General features: G+C 39.8%; 1 protein-coding gene across 1 annotated transcript; it reads right to left on the reverse strand.

The window, feature by feature from the left end:
• Window positions 1–5633: 5633 nt before the first annotated feature.
• Window positions 5634–16847, reverse strand: lpcat2 (lysophosphatidylcholine acyltransferase 2). Its single transcript, XM_034148393.1, has 14 exons — window positions 16557–16847; window positions 16067–16206; window positions 13403–13620; window positions 12764–12876; window positions 12428–12488; window positions 11696–11754; window positions 11292–11326; window positions 11077–11131; window positions 10618–10700; window positions 9779–9904; window positions 9466–9619; window positions 8725–8823; window positions 7780–7921; window positions 5634–7623 (listed from the first exon to the last, which is right to left on the reverse strand). Exons 1-14 carry the CDS (start codon window positions 16665–16667, stop codon window positions 7451–7453), a joined length of 1569 nt encoding a protein of 522 aa, XP_034004284.1. The 5' UTR covers window positions 16668–16847; the 3' UTR covers window positions 5634–7450.
• Window positions 16848–17489: the final 642 nt, after the last annotated feature.

Genomic DNA, 17489 nt, shown 5'->3' on the forward strand with positions numbered 1-17489 from the left:
TCTGGGTTCGTCCATGTTGACCTGAGGATGAGATGCTAATGAAACAAGACGCAGCCTCTCAGCAGTCACAGTATGACCCTCTGGATTTAACCTGTGCCTTTGGTTAGGGTCATAGAAGAGGTCTCTGTTGTTCCTTTCTGTTCCTTTGCAGATGTGGTTACTACTACTCCTTTACAATACCTAATAAACGACTTAGGATATCCATTGTTCCACCCTGGATACACATCAAGGAGTTATTGTACATAAGCTCTGATCCACATGAAATCCCATCTCCATCAAGGTGAGGCTTGTCTTCGCTCACATGTCGACTCTTCAAAGTGCACGTTAAGTCACCTCCAACGGAAAAACAAGCTTATACAGTTTGAAGTCTGAGAGGCCATTGATTATTGAGTCCACACAAGGGTGTACTTCTCTTCATAGAGGAAGATTTACACACACACACACACACACACACACACACACACACACACACACACACACACACACACACACACACACACACACACACACACACACACACACACACACACACACACACACACACACACACACACACACACAACCTTTCACCCCCTTTCTCTACATGAACATATATGCTGCAGTATAGTCCCATCCCACTCTGCTATTTGCATCAACCCTACATCGTAAAACGTGCTCTAGCACCAGTTCAAATTGAGAATGACTCATAATAACCATTTATCAGATGTTTTAAACAACTCAACTCCAGATAGGCCTTTTTCACGGAAAACATTTTAAACTGTCATAATAGGAAAAGCACAGCACTAAACAACGAAATGACGGCTGAACTCCAGATAGCTGCTTTGATTTCCATTTTAACCCCTTGTGTTTTTTCTCCTATGACAGGTCATAATAGTTTTGTGTAAAAAAGGCTTATACTGTATGTTCTGTGTGAGTCAGAGCTCGCAGGAAAAATGTATTTGTACTTGTTGATACTTAATTAAAGCGGAAACAGACAGCAGTTTTGATTTAACTTATCATTATGAAGTAAATGTTCGTGTAATAATGACTAAATTGGCTTTAGATTGGTTCTTAATAAGCCTCAATTGTCAATGTTTTTTTAAATAGCTCTCAGAATAAATACACTTTATTAACAGAGAGCATTTCCCTAATAGGAGCTTTAACTAAATATCTAACCACTCAACTAAATAGCTTTCACTTACCATCCCCATGTACATTAGCAGAACAACCAGGGTAACATCTACCGTGGAAACTCTACCAGCAGAAAAGCCCAGTTGACAAAGGAGGCAAAGAAAGCGAAGAAGTACTGTACAGTGATAAAAAGTTATTTGTACAAAGCTGGACCAGTTAGTAACAAAGCCTGCCTACAACTTGCTTATCTATTAAAACTACAGTGTGATCTGCCTTCTTTATAGAACTGAGATATCTTTCTTTTTGCTTTGGACAGTATCTAAAAGCTAGAATGCTATCGGCTGCCATGTTGCTAACAGTATATGTACAGGTAGATGTGTTTTGTTGTGTAGATTATTTTTGTTCATGTAAAAATCAAGGGACAGAAAATATATCATAAACATCTTGGCGCAGTTTGTTTGGAAATATATGCAGTAATTCCATGGATTTAAAGCAACAGGTTATTACCGCATGCTAATCAGGTCATGGTAATAGCATTGAATGGGGTTTGTTTTGTCCTGCACCCTGTTAAACTTAATGTTTTAAATCTCACATAAGGGTGTCAGTAAGTTATAGGCTTTACTAGTATCTGCAACAACTTAAGCACCTCAGCAATGTTAAGTCTTATACTCTACATACATTCAGTGAAAATAAAAGCAATGTGAGTCAGATGTCCAGTCACAGGGGGAACATTTCTGAGCAGAATGCAGCACATCTGGGAAATGTGGTTTACATTTACCCACAAAAGGTGCAGGCCGGTGAAGTGAATTCATTAGCAGCATCTTATCCTGTGCTTCAGCCAACACCTACAATCAAAAAGCAAAGAATAATCAGTAAGAATGTGGTGCTATTGTCCTCAAAACGCTTACAATAATAATCACTTTCCTGGCGGTGTCCTTCATCTATATATCAAAGAGTTTTATCTTTCAGGAGTGCACACCCCTTCAATCTCCAAGCAACTGGTGAATGAAGAACACAATAGGGGGCATGCACAAGTCGAGTTTGAATGGTGGGTTGTAATTAGGGGGCACAAAGAGGGAGGCTTGTCAGCAGGAGGATTGGCATCATGTGTTTAAACTGTGAGAAAAAAAGCTGTGATTGATTGACAAGACTCCCATTAAGAGTCCAAGTACGTACAACTCCCATAAGAGACACATTTTCTAATTCCCATACTTTCATTTCTTATGTTCTCTTATGTAATTGTTGCATAAGACATATTGTTGCACTGTCACAAACCCTGTTACACATCATCCTTGGTGTCACTCAGTTCCTAGGAATAAAATAGATAAATATTAGTATGACTGATTGAAAATGTTTTTTCCCCGTCTCACGTTTGAGTTTGTTTGGAACAGATAAGCACACGCATATTACACAGGAAAAGTTTTTGCCAGTCTCACAGAAAACATCTGGAAAAGAATCAAACGCAGAGATGTGAAACAAAACATTGAGCACGGAAACAAACCTGGCCTGCAGATACCGACGTTAGGCCGCTGAAGTTTTATACCCCAAACCTTGCCCTCCCTGGGACCTTTACTGTTCCTCTAGTCTAGAACCATCACACAGGAAATGGGGAACAATCACTTTCATGAGAGCATAATAAGAGAGAGAACATCAACAAGGTGTCATCTGGTTCTGTAAGGAAACGTAACAATGAGGTTTGGAGGAACTGAAGGAGAGCCTGGCACGCTGTCTCCTTCAGTTCCAGGGTGGTCGAGATGCGGAGACTTCCACAGCATGTGTCTCTGAGCTAACACCCATCGGAGTTCAACAAACCCTTTGCACTGAGTAGATGGACTGAAGCCAAGTATCAGTGGGTCCATTGCTACATAGGTACGTTGTGCTGCCAAGCATTGTTCAAATAGAGAAAATCCTGTTATAAATTATACTGGACATCACAAAGTTTGAGAGTTTGGCAACTTAGCACCAGTATGACTTAATTAGAGTTGAATGTATATAAAACAAAGCACAAACATGAATAAAATATGCTCATCAAAGGATGGATATATCCATGAAGAAGAAGACATTTTGGTTTTGAATATTTCACTCAATGAAAGCATACTCTTATTCATTACCGATCAAAGGCTTTGTTTCTCATTTGTGACAAATAAGAGAATTAACCTTAACTTGAAATGTCCTCGCTCGATTTAGCGGTAACAGTGTTTCAGCTCACTAAGTAAAGGAAGCCAGAAACTAACCTCTAACCTGCAGTGTGATTTTAATGTTTGGATCTTTACATCCATGTTCGTCATTCAGGACAAAGGAAGGGTGGCAGGAGTGTACAAACCCAGGTATCCTGTTGCTTTAGGCAGGAAGAACTATTCCTATAGGAACATGAAGCCAACATAATTTCTTCCTCTTGTATAATGCTCCCAAAATATCCTTGCTAGAACAAACCCAATTGCTTTTTTTTGCCTGTTGAACTATTGGCACTGTCAATTAATCCATCTGTTATGTCATGCAGGACAAACTTGTATTTGGAAGAATGCCTTTTTCAGATGTTATGTAAAGCTGTAAAAAGAGCATTCATATACTCTTGATGGATGGGAGCATAAATGTTTACAATACATATAAAATCTACCCTCTGTTACTGTGTTGTATTGTAGTCATGCTGGTAACAGTCATGTTTTGCGTGAAGTCTGCATATGTTTGATTTGTAGAGATATAAAACATTCGCTCATACTCGTAGTTAATGTGGTCATTACTTTTAGTTGGAACTTAAAGAGGCCATATTATGCTATTTGGGGGTTTCCCTGAAGTGTTTTTTATTATAGGTCTTTGTTCATGTAAAAGATCTTCATCATGTGTTCCCTCCAGAAGTAGTTTCTCTCCCACACACTCCCCCCTCTGACTGAAATGCCTCCATTGGACTCTTTGTTTACTTCCCTAACATAGTGACATCACTATGTAACAATCTTGCTTCTGTTGGCTAGAGCTTCAACACATTGTACGTAATAGGCTAAGAGGTGGGACATCTCTAAGCAGTTGACCAATCACAACAGAGCCGGCCAGCTAACCAATCAGAGCAGACTGGGCTCTGGTTTCAGACAGAGGGTGTTTCTCAATGTGGAGGAAAGCTGCTCCAGAGCCACTATTTCAAGGATGCTACGTCATCGAGTCCCGCCGAAGGACTGTTCCAATGTCCAGGATGCTTGGAATTCTACCGAGGCCGGCGTCCTTCATTGCGGGAAATTTCGAGGCTGCACATGTGTATCCTCCGTGGTCTTAAAATCCCCACAATGCTTTGCGCACGGACCAATTTCCAAAATCTTTGGCAGAAATCGCGCTCCATTTAAGGCGGGGCCTCGCATATGACGCACACCTGCACACCTGTTAGCCTGTTCCACCATTCTTCATTTTCCAAGGCTAGGAAGGATCTTTGCCCCACTTCTGAAGGACCTGACTCGGAGGGACATGTCCTACCAAGGAAGCGTCCTCGACATTGAGAAACACCCACAGGGTGAAAAGAGGTGCTGCAGCACAGGCAGTATGAGAAAAATCAAGACCTTTTTCAACATTAAAGCACGGAAACATGTCACAGTAGAGGCACTTAATTCAAATATGAACCTGAAGATGAGCGTAATGTCCTCTATAAATACCTTATGCATTTCAAATTCTTCCTCTTTAAGCTATCAACACTATACAGTAGGTAACATACCACCAAAGGGTTTGAACGAAATGCCCGGTTGGGTATGGATGGGTAACAAGGACTGATCCACATTTGCCCTGAGAAAGCTGGGCTACCTGCCTCAATTGAGACACACAGTAATGTCACATCTATTAAACAGCGAGGCCTGTCGGGGCTGACCTTTCATCCAGCCCGGCACAGTGAGTCCCCCCCACTCCCCCCCGAATGAGGCCTGTGTCCAGCCTTCGACCACAAACAGAGGCTGCTCACTCACTCAGGTCCTGAGGAGACCAAATCGCATTATCAACACATATCTCCCACAATCTACTGCGACAGGATCCCCCCGCAGGCTGGGCTGAAATGGATACGGCAATATACAACAGCCATGCCGAGGAAAGAGGGAGGATGGAGGGTTTCGGGGAGAGCGGGTAAGTAGGGGAAGGAGTCACACTGTTGTAAGCGCGGCAACAATGTCAATTAATTGATTCCATGCCATCTCATCAATTTTGATTAAAATGAAATGAGCCTCTGTACGTTTGAAAAGGTTAAAACAAATTGAAGGTGGAAATCACAGCTGGTAATCACAGTTTGTCTAACAGCGGGCTTTTAATGAAGCGACCCACTCTCCATCATTCATTTCAGCCTCCTCTGTGCATATGGAGCGATTGCATTGCTTCTCTGTTTGTGTGAGAGCACATTCACGTTACTTGTATTTAGAACAGCATATATTAGCATCATGGCCTCCTTACAGACTCTCCTAGCAGCAGTTGGGCTTGAATATGCATAAAAAAAGTGATGGAAAATGTATGTGTTACCGTCAGGCAAATGGTTGACTCATTTGTTTCAAAACGAAGTGCCATCAGATGAAAATGTTTATTCTTTGTACACTTATTTACATGTGATTTACAATTGTGATTTGTGATGACATGCCTTTTAGTATATGAAAACAAAACTTGCATAATCTTAACCAACACATCACAGTACATTGTTTTTCAAATATCATTCATTATAGCCATTAGATGTTTCTTTAAAGATAAAATGTTTCATTAGCACACACATACTGCACCATTTCAAGAATCAGTCTATTTCCTCAGCTGTAATGAAAACAGAAAGGGGCCCAGAAAGGTCAAATGAACAAATGCAATGGTGAAACATTAGAAAATATAGCACAACAGTCAGAGCAAATGCCTTTTGTAAAGATATTGCTGAGGTTTATATGAATTAAACCCCATTTTAAAATATATTTCTTGAAATGCATACGTTCAAGACTAATTTTTTTCTTTTGTACAGTTGATTGTTTTTCATGATTAAATGTAACATTTCCACACACACACTTGCACAATCTTTAACCCTTACTAATACATGGTGCATTACAAACCCTAACCCAACTTCCTTTATTGTTAGCTCTACCATTAATTTAAAGAACAGGCCAAAATGACAAAGGGTTAAAACTCAAAGAGGCGCTCACAAGCAGAACAACAACATATTAATTGTTGCAGGTCACTACTGGCACCTGGTGGTGGTTTAGAGAACTAAAAAAGGTACAGATTTAGCCCCTTAATTGTAAACAGCCTCATTATAAGCAAAGTCTACAGAAGTCATTACAAGTTCCCTCTGTTGTAAACATAAAAACCGAGCCAATATTAAAATTGCATTCTTGTTTTATTTAAAAAGCAAACTTTGCTGTGTTAACAAAAAAGAAATCACATAATTGCAACGCACCTTGCTAAATAAATAACAGTGCCGCTAGTTAATCTGAAAGCACACCCCGCTGGGATATGCCGTTGTGGAGAAGTACCATTTCCTTTTTGCTCACAAATTGCCCTATTTTCAGTGGTTGGTTGGCTTTAGTTCACTTAAAGCTGCGTAGACGTGCTGCTGTCTCAGCAACTACAGTCTTCAGTAGAAATGCAAATAGATACACATGCAAAGCAAACCTCTGGCTAATTAAACAAGGTCTGTGTCCCTGAGCACTGGAAAAAAAAAGTGTAATGCACAGCATGTATGCTCTTCCTAGACATAGTTTTAATACGGAACATCTGCGGGTTGCCAGATTGCAAAGATCTTAATAAAGCTTACTGTACACTAATTATACTGCAACACAGAGGAACAAGGACTCTTTGCTTATATTTAAAAAGGTGTTGGTTTGGCAATATTTTTTACTCGTATACAGAGGATCACAAAGACAAAGGAGAAGGTACACAACGCTATCTAAGTCAAAAACAGGGTGAGACAGTTAAATATATCATAAAACACTTTCAATAACATTATAAGATTGCAGGGTTTAAAAAGTTAGAACACTGATCCGTGCCAACATGGACTTTTTTCTTTTTATTCTAGAACTAGATTTTCATTCGTTTTTTTCCTGATATACAGATAACCACACGCACACATAAAACTTTAAGGATGATAAGTCTGCAATACGACATTTTTGTGCAGTGTCTTGGGGAAGTGATTCTTTGAAATCTCTATAAGGCACTAAAATTGAAAATAGAAGCACTCTAAAAACCATCTATAAAAAGGCAAGCACATGACCTATTATATAATATGGCTCTGCTGTGGCGAATGACATGAGTGTGCTAAAAGTCAGAGGGCAGATTATGCTTGTTTATTTTCTCAGTGCAGTGGATACAGTGTTTTGTCTCTCAGTGCAGTCAAGGAGAGTCTCCCTCAGTCTCAGTCATCTTTTTTGTCAGAGACGCTCTCTTCCTGTATATCTGAAATCTGACCGGACAACTCCAGCTCGCCTGGATTCGCCTCCTGGATTGCTTGATATCTCTGAAGCTCCAGGTAGGTGGTGAAGAGCTTGGCGTACTCCGGGTGGCTCATGGCAAAGCTTTGAAATTCATCTTAGGAGTCACAGACACAGAGAAAAGCATAAGGATGTAGCTTACAATACGGTATGTCAATTATAATGTATTTACTGCACATATTCCCATATTCAAATACACAAGGAGGATAAAAGACCAAGCTCGGCATCAGATTTAAAAGCAGAGTCTACTCACTGAAGGTGATGAAACCAGAGCCGTCAGCATCAATCTCCTTGAAGAGTTTGGCCATGTTTATGTTGGACACACCCAGAGCTGAGCGCAGAAGAGCAGTGAACTCCTCCCGGGTGATTCTCTCATCCTCGTCTGTATCAAACAGCTGCATGGAAAATGTATTTGAGTTTTAAATGTTTGCATGTTCAGGAGAGATGAATGTTATTCAAATTGTGTGAAATAAGTTACATTATACTGTAGGTTTCAGTATGTAGCACTTCAAATGATGAGGCTTATTTGAAGCTAATGTACTTGCAGGATTCCTGCTGTTCTGAAATTGTCGCTTTGGATAAAAGCGTGGGTTTAGTTTAGTATTTTAAATAAACACCAGTTGGTCCAAACCACTTTTGAACTTATGGTCAGCCGAATGACTCCATGCTCTCCACAACAGACACACGTTGTTAACATTGACATTATCCAAGCCTCTCTGAATGCTGCCTCTGTTCTTCCTACAGCAATGTCTGACTGCTGTGGTCCAATAAAGTCAGAGCAATTTAGATTTCTGCTTATATTATTGTCATTGTAATATGTGGAGTACAAAAAGTAAAAATCCTTTATACTGTAGACTTGTGCATCAAATATGTAACATATTTCATTTACAGAAAGGGCTGCTTTACATGGTCATATCACTTTTTCCAAGGATAGAGTCATAAAATCACGTCAAATAAATATTAGCAGAAAATGTATGATGCCGTTGAATCAGCATAATCAATGTGGAGCATTTCTGATAAATTGCTGATACTATGCCTGGAAGAATTCAGTTTTCACACAGAAAAGCAGTGGTAGGGAGGACTACCTTGGGCGACCTGATTTACTGTGTGTTTGTATTCGGTGATGTTTACACTACATGACTGCTATTTCTCCGGTCCCTCGTAGCAGCACTGTAATATCACAATATATCTTCCATACCTTAAAAGCCATGCGAAGCACATCTTCGGTGTTGGCTGGTCGACACAAGATGGTCACGCCGATGACGTACTCTCTGAAGTCTATGGTGCCATCTCCGTTCTAGACGGGGTCAAAGAGACGGCAATAAAAAATACTTGAGGCGGTAGCAGCATACTGTGATGATGGATGTTTCTATATCCTTAATAGTCATAAAAATAAACTTTTGTCAAGCATCGACAGTTTAGAAGAAAGGGTTTAAGGGAGTATTGGAAAGGTAATGGGGGGTTTAAGGGAGTATCTGGAATTGAATGTGTAAATCTCTGTTACTGGAAAATGATGAGGCATAGATTGTCTGGGGGGGAAGGGATCATCAAACTAGAGGTTAGAGTCTGTTTTTATGCTTTTTACTGAAACCTCTTGTAGTCATTCCAGTGAAAGAGGCCAAAATGTGATCATAGTTTCCTCTGTCAGGCTGTATAAATCCTGAACCCACACCTTTCAATGTTACCCTCATCTGTACACATGATATTCAGTGATGTAATGCATTTTATTCTGTAAATTAATATTGAGATTGTTGTCCATTATGCTGTCAACCAGTATATTTATTACGTGTTTCCTCCAGGGTGTGTCATTTTACTGTAGCAAGACTTATTCCAACATCCTGGCTTTCAACAAAAGGGAAGTTATTATTGTGTCATCTTTATGGTACTATTTAGGGTGGCTCTGGTTAAATAAAAACTAAACATCTGACATGTCTCTCACCCTGTCAAACAGTGCGAACAGCTCCTCGAGGGCCGGGTTGACAGGTAGCTTCAGGAAGGAGGCAAACTCCTCGATGTTTATCCGTCCTCCTTTACAAGAAGTGGCCATGGACGCAAAGCCCTCCAGCTCCTTCCTCACGTTGTCCCACTTCAGGCTGAGGGAGCAGGGCACAGAGAGGAGGTGGTTATGTAGGTCATATTTTGCCTTTTATATAATTGCTCTCCAGTTACACGGGACAATCACATGCTCAAAACAAATTGTTTTTGGCCCTGTCTGGCGATGCCTACAGTGCACTTAAGTGAGATGTTCTTACTTGAGTTTACGGCTAATTTTGGTGAACTCAACCAGGCCGGCCTCCATGGGCAGCGTTAGCTCACCGGCTGAGATCATCAGGCGGCAGTCTTCATACGTGTGGTCGGTCACTGGAACTCCCAGAGCCCTGAAAGCAGACGTGGTCAGCGTAATGTTTGTGATGCTTGTAAAGAGCTGTAAACTAACAGAGGGATATGCAAAGATTATACAGATAAGAGGAATGCAATAACTCATTGTACACTTATATTAGTCGAATTCAAATGGTGGCCATCATATTAAAACTCCACCACTTACTTGATAATGTTCTGCATTGCTTTTATAAACATATATCAGTTTGTGTATCTCTTGTTTTATAATTTCTTCCATTTATTCAATTAATTTAGTCAGAAACAGCTCAAAATACAAGTACAATCAAAAGACATGAAATGAAACACTCCTATGAAGCTATAGTTGAAGCCCAGCCACTACACAGAAAGTATTTACAATATATCTTACTAACGCATCTAGAATTGGAGAAATTATAGGTATATTACAGACACATTTACAAGCTACACCTAACAGTGACCAACTACCTTAAAAACTAAAATAATCTAACCCTCAATTTCATCAGTCATGAAGTATTACTTTAAAATTGGTATCTATAATAAAAACAGACGTATGATAAGGGGAAAATAATAGTACAGTGCTTTTAAATTCCCGTTTGTTATCCTTTATAAGATGCCTCTTCCTAGTTTGAAACAGTATGTAGGCAAGGGGGGAAAAAGTGTTGTTAAGGTCACACAGTCTTAGTGCTTGAGCAACACACAGTGGAATTCGCATTTCAGACCAAATAACACTTACTGGGCCATTTTGTCTCGCACTCTGCTAGCAAACAGAGGAGGGCATTTCTTTTCCTCCTCTGTGGGGATATGTGTCGGCAGGAACTTAAAAGAAAAAGAACAAACAGACAAAAAAGGTCACAGGGAAGGTCAAGCAGAAAAATAACTCCTAAACCTTTGAATGAAAGCACATATTGTGCTTACTTTGATGTAGTATATAAGTCACAGCATAGAGATTAAGGTCACATACTTGTATAGTAAATTCAATGACAGAGATAACCTGATTCTACCAGTAACAAACCAATAAAAGTAACGCTTAAATTGCACTTTGGAGAAACATCATGACTAAAATATGACATAATATCATTCTTAATTTACAGATTTTTACAATATTAAAAATGACCCAAAAGAGCATGTGGTTTATTATACTTATATACAATTAGATGTATATCAGGATGCACATTTGAGGAATGTTTGTTACCTCTATCTCTACTGTGGTGTACAGCTGGCTCAGAGTTAGCAGCAGCAGAGTTTTCCTGGATGACACAAGCAGGACAGTTGGTTACAGTGGTGGCAACACAAAGCAATAGTGTTTGTTACCGAGTTAGAATTGTGTGTTTTGTCTAGAGTACTGGCATGCACCACTTTCAGGAAACATGCATACTATAGGTGAAACATGAGAAACTGTACACTCACGAGCTGAAACCCTGCCAAGTCCAAGACACTGTGTCCTAAAGGGAAACATACATAAAGCTTCATTAAACATTTACACTGAAAAACAAATGGTATACATGATGTTGTGTGGTACAGCTGAGCTTATAGTGTAGGTAAACATTATGAGATTATGTCAACAATGTTACCTCAAATATGTGCAAATTCAGCTGACAATCCATGTACAATTGCTTGGATGTACATAAACTGACTATTAATGTGCGTGTGTGAACTGCACCCCAACAGGAAGCATTTTCTCTTTGGCGCTGCCTTTATATAATTATCTTCCAACTACCCTCTTTGCAAATGATTACATTGTTGCTATGAATTTGGCTCGGAAAATCTAAGGTTGAATATATAATCGCTGTTTTACAATCACGATCGCTTACCAGTTTGTTGGGATATCTCATAACCACAGGCTGCACAGGGACCCCTGGGATAAAGGCACCTGAAGGTGGGGAACACACAGTGTGGATGAATTAATGGAGGCTTCTCATTATGATTCAATGAAAGCTGAATCGCAGTCATAACCACAGTTGTATGGGTATCAGTCAATACACAAACCACGTTGTATAGTGAATGAATGGAGCAGTGTAGTATCAAGTCTCATTTCTGTTAGTCTATCGGCTCAGTGTAGTACAATTCAAGCTAAAATGCTACATGCTACAAAAGGATCTAGTTTGTTTTATTCAAGATTCAAGGCTTTTATTGTCATTTGCTACAGTGTAGTTATGTCAATGAAAATCTTCAGTCACAGGCTCCTCCAACAGTGCAACACAATAAAACAGATAAAATAGTGCAAGTAAATACAAATACAATTGAATATAATAGAAATAGTGCAAGAATAGTCTATATACAAGTAATTGGAATATGATATATTAGAACAATTGTTTTTTTTGTTTTAAGTTGCAAACAGATTAATGTTATGGATGTTCTTTCAAAAGTTCAGGTGTTTGACAGTCTTATGGCCTGTGTTTATGTTGCATTTGCAAATGTTTCACCAAGTAAGGTCAGATAGGAATTGTATTGTTTACTATAAAAATGTTCTTGTAACGTGTTTGGATACAAAAGAAAACAATGATATTTTGATTACATGGCATTACAATACATGTATATCTTACCTTGTTTGAAAGTGATGAGACAGGAGCGATTTGTACATGTTCCCTCTGGAAATATCAGAACCTGAGGGACACAGCATAAGTTAATGTTAAGATCTTCAAGTTTTATCAAGTTTTCAATGTAATGCTGCTGCAGATTTCAAAGGATGCTTTCGAAATAACAGTATTTATTTGTATCTACTTTGTCTATTTCTCGTGTACAGTTTCAAAAGAAACATAGTTATCCTGTGGCGCTGCTCTTGGGGTTTTTCTAAGACGACAAGCTTAGAGTTGTCTCTTCAGCTATAATACATGATTATACCAAATGAATATTAGAGGATGTTTTGGGTTGGTACAGACCTGTGGCCAGTGTCCCAATGACTTGGCTCTGCTCTCGATTTCCTGGATTGTATTCTTCCTGGAGTCGGGGTCCTTCCTGGACACAAGCACCGGCTGAAGACAGCGCACAAACCCTGCAGAGAGAGCAAAACACACACACATTAACACATTTAACAGAGGAAAATACAATTTTTTTTGTCCTATTCTTCTCCGATTGTTAAATGTCCAGAACTTGGTTAATTGCATGGCTTTATTAGCTCATAATAGCCATTAAATGGTAAACGACTGATGTTTTCACTATTATGTGTTAATTCAATTAAACAAACTCAGAGGTGTCACTACTCTCAAAAACATCGATGTAATATTTAACAAGTTTAAAGTGCATTCTCACCTTACAAAACACATAAGTAAATAATAGATGTAATATCTGATTGACAAGGATATGTTCCAATGGGATTTTGAAACTGAAAGGTATCCAACATATTATAATATAAGGACGTTGCATTGCATATGTAACAAAGCCTTCTGCAGTCAGATGTCTATAAGCGGTTTCACACTTCTGTATTTGTCACGTATTTTCACAAGTTCACACCATAGACTGTATATTTAAAGGTTCACACCCAGCCTTTCCTGTACCAAATCACATGATAATCATCTTACTGCCAAAGATAGGTGTAGCCAGGTTCTCCACTCGTGAGACGGTGGAGGGCAGGCCTGCAACGATGCACACTATCCCATCGAAAAAGGTGGAGTGGGGGGCTACAGCCAGGATGGGGGCCTCACTGCTGTCCACTTGCCTGCCCTTGATCACCACTCTGAAGCCCATGCTGAAGTAGTATGCCCTCCCCAGGGCGGCCATCACTCGCCGACACATGATCCTGGAGATGAACAGAACATTTTTTATTATTTAATTTAAAGGTCCCCTATTATACTGTTTTTCATCAATATATTATAGGTCTCAGATATATACAGAACATGTCTCGGAAGTGTTTGGCTCCAAACACCAAACAGATCATTGCAGCATCCCATAATCCCCTCTGTTTCAGCCCTGTTTCAAAAGTGCTGATTCTCTGTCTGTCACTTTAGATGAAAATAAGGAGCCACTCCCCACGCCCCTCTGAGAGATATTTGGTTAAAAATAACACAATGGTGCTCTAGGAGGAGATTCAGGTGATAAGGTGGGCGGGTGTTACCTTGGTTGGTGATTGGCTAATGGTTACACAAGCCAAAAAATCATGATGACATCATAAAGTGGCCAAAATCTGATCAGCTCATCAACTTTCAGAATCTCTTTACACAGAGGGGACACATGTTTATGTATAAAAGACGTGAAAAAGTGGATTTTTGCTTAATAGTTGACCTTCAAGGAATGATAAATGTGTAGCTCAAAAGGCACTACTTTGTTTCACACTGGGATCAGCCATGTTACATTGTTTCTGTGTTAATCATTATCACTTCCAGGGTTACTGTGTCACAGGGGACAAAATGTCAGTTTCTTTGTTAACAAGATGACTGAGCACAAGAGTTTGGGTAACAGGAAGAGTTGCAACACTTTGTACTTCTCTTGCGGAGAGTCTTAGCATCTATCAGTAACTTCCTCATTATCTAGAGAAAGGATATTAAGTCATAGGATAAATTGACATCATAAGACAAAATGACAAATGGTGAACTGTAACTTTTAAAACGTTTTCCAAGATTATACAAACCCATGACTTTTAAAAGCTACGCATTGGTGTAGGAAGCTCAACGCAATGCAGATTTCAGAGTAGAAAGCTTCCCATTAACAGCACATTGACGTACTAGCAGCTGATTAAGTTATAATGGATACTTATATATGCAGAAAGCTTAGAGCAACAAAGAGCGGTGCAGGCTCTTATATGATTCAAGGAACAAACCATTAAAACATCAATTATTTGAACTTTCTAAGTTATCATTAAAAAAACAAATACTGATTCAAATAGTTACATTTGAATATTTAGTCACTGTTTCCTTTCAGCGTAAAACATAAGCTTCAGTGTTTACCTCCCACCCCCCGAGGAATATGTTAACAGTTAAGCAATAAGTAGGTGAGGAAGATAAGCTTCTCTCTTGTTTCCACCACCAACACCATGTTTGGTCATAATCACATAAAAAGCCTTAGTCTAAGGCCACAAGAATGTCCCTGTTAGAACGGCCCACTGTGTATACAACAGCTGCTATCTGCACAAGTGAAAAGTTTAAAATCTCCCACCCTGTTTAGTACTCTAAAAATCTACAGTCTTACAACTAACCCTATCCAATATTTTACAAATGTATTTATCAATACAGAACTATGGTATTCTCCGCACAGAAGAATATATTCAGATACCGTCTTAAAGAAGAATGGAGATCAACGATTTAACTGGAAGATCAGTTTAATGAATCCACCCAATAATAATAACCATGGTGGTTTATGTTCATAAAGAGATAAATTACTCTTTCAGGTGCTTTTATCAAGCCTCACCAATACCACTGGTTCTTTATTTTCTGAGGGCTGAGGGAAACCAAGCACTGCTTGTGGTGCATATGTGATCAACTCAAACATGATTCTGCGATAACGCAAGCTGCTGCACATTCTTCCAGTCACATCAGGAACTATTATTTTGAGAATATGCTGCAGCGCTGTGTTTCCTGTCCAGTTTATGAACCCAGCAAACACAATGCTTCTGCTACCTCTTGCTTTAGTGAAATGCACTGAACATGGCGGCTCACAGGCTATAGAAAAAAGTAAGTGTTAGTGGCCCTCTAACTTAATGTAAGCCTGAAGTATTTGGTTCTTGATTACAGTTTTTTGGTGCCAAATAAGAACTTGTTTTTCGGGTCCAAGAACCGGCCCTGCTGCAGTGTAAACAGGAATAACTGGTTCACATCAGGCACTTGCTCCGAACTGGCCCTGGAATGGTCGGAATGGGGTATCAGTGGGGGAAGTGTAATTTATGGGGACGAAATAATGGCTGCAAGGTTTGACTATGTATTTGCTTTGCAAACACAACATGTTTGCATGATACAGCACAGGTAAGTAAAACCGGACACTATAGCACAGGTAACTGTTCACGCATTAGGCCACGCTCAATTTACTTTAGTAACCATGTGAATAAAAAGAAACATTGTGTACGTAAACAAAACTGATGTCACAAAGGCAGCTCTACTGGTTTGCAATTCATACGTTTTTAGATGATTGAGTGAGTCTGATATGCACAAGGCCATATATCATCATGCCAGCCTGGTGAGTGTGAAGGTGCCTGTGAGGTGTGTAGCTTTGTGGGAAGCTGTGTTACAGTCTGATGCTGTTTGTGTCCTAGTTACCGTCTCCATCCTGTCATTGGTTCGGCTCCTTTCAAAGGGTGGTTGAAGGTTATTATGAAAGCCACTGGCCATGTCACCATCAGAACCAGGGACACAAGGACAGCGCGAATAGGGACCAGGAAGATCCCCAGGAGGACACACTGCATGGAGAGGGGCACACACACATAATAAATCACAGGCCTATACCATAATCAGAGAAGACTGCTGCCAGGGTGGTTAACCACCCTATGGCTGTTTACATTTTTCACAGACGTATGCCTATGCACGTGTCCAGAATCCACATCACTGCACGGATTTCTAGAAAACACACAACGGCTCTCATTGTTTGTGCTTTACAAGCCGATTGTCAAAGCCTCATTGGAGAAGATTACAGGCCCTGGTTGCACAGCAGCCTGTGTGCGTGTAATCTCACACAGCAATGTGTGTGCGATGACTATATTCTACCAAATCTTGCCTTAACATGACCATTGATCTGAAACCACATACTCACTTTAATTATAGCTGCTTTGGAGAGTTTGGTGTCTTGCACGAACGGGTTGATGACCGCAGGCAGCAGCAGGGACTGTTGCCTCGGCAGGGTGAAGACTCGCAGCGGCGGCATTGCAATCCAGAGAGCGAAGAAACAGGCAAATGCTTTAGTCGAGGCGCCGTTATGTTATCATTTCACTTCCTCATCGGAGTGTTTGCTCTCACATTTCTCCTCATATCAGACGATCCTACGGGCGACCGCGACCGCAGAGCAGCGGAACCAGACGGTCTCAGGCTCCGCCTCCAACGTGGTCGCAGCGGGGTCCGAGTCCCATGGAGAGTGTGTTTTTTAAAGCCTGCAAGCGGATTTGCATCCATTTATACAATCTGTGAAACCTTATTATGGTGTGTGCAGGATGCTGTTAATGCATTTGACGTATTTATAAACCTGTATCACAATTCCGATGCTGCATAAAGACAAAATGGTGTGCTGTCAGTCCCCATGCATGTGCTTTGTGCAACCGATTATGAATCAGATATGTATTTTTTTATCAATATGTGCATAACATGTCCAACAATATATAAAAAAAGTATTGCATCAGTGAAATGGCGCCGATTTTAAAGGGAAAATGTGACATGTAAACATTTTTGTTTACAAGATCTTATAAATGTCCACAAGATGGCGCAGTTTCATAAACGAATGTGTTTTGTTCTACCATAATGAAAGTCCTGTATATTTCTTAACAGAAATGAAAAGTTGCCTTTTCACCATAGGCGTCATTTTCAGCACTTTTTGAAATGGCCAATTTTGTCCCCACTACTTTTCAAAAGTATAACTTATAAATGTTCTGAAAAATAGCGTGCACAGAGAAATGTAATAAACAATAACACTGGTTTAGTTTCAAGATGTGCAATTTGGACATGTTAGTAAACTTTTAATAGAAAAAGTATATGC

The sequence above is a fragment of the Trematomus bernacchii genome, unplaced genomic scaffold (assembly GCF_902827165.1).
Source record: "Trematomus bernacchii unplaced genomic scaffold, fTreBer1.1, whole genome shotgun sequence".
In the NCBI taxonomy this organism is placed as follows: Eukaryota; Metazoa; Chordata; class Actinopteri; order Perciformes; family Nototheniidae; genus Trematomus; species Trematomus bernacchii.

What these genes read in the sequence shown, in the direction of transcription:
- lpcat2 (XM_034148393.1), bottom strand. Translation starts at nt 16,667, where the DNA reads ATGCCGCCGCTGCGAGTCTTCACCCTGCCGAGGCAACAGTCCCTGCTG. An exon ending in ACTTGGCAGGGTTTCAGCTC is followed by an intron (nt 11,132 to 11,291) that starts GTGAGTGTACAG and finishes TGTGTCATCCAG; the next exon opens with GAAAACTCTGCTGCTGCTAA. An exon ending in ACACCACAGTAGAGATAGAG is followed by an intron (nt 10,701 to 11,076) that starts GTAACAAACATT and finishes TTTTCTTTTAAG; the next exon opens with TTCCTGCCGACACATATCCC.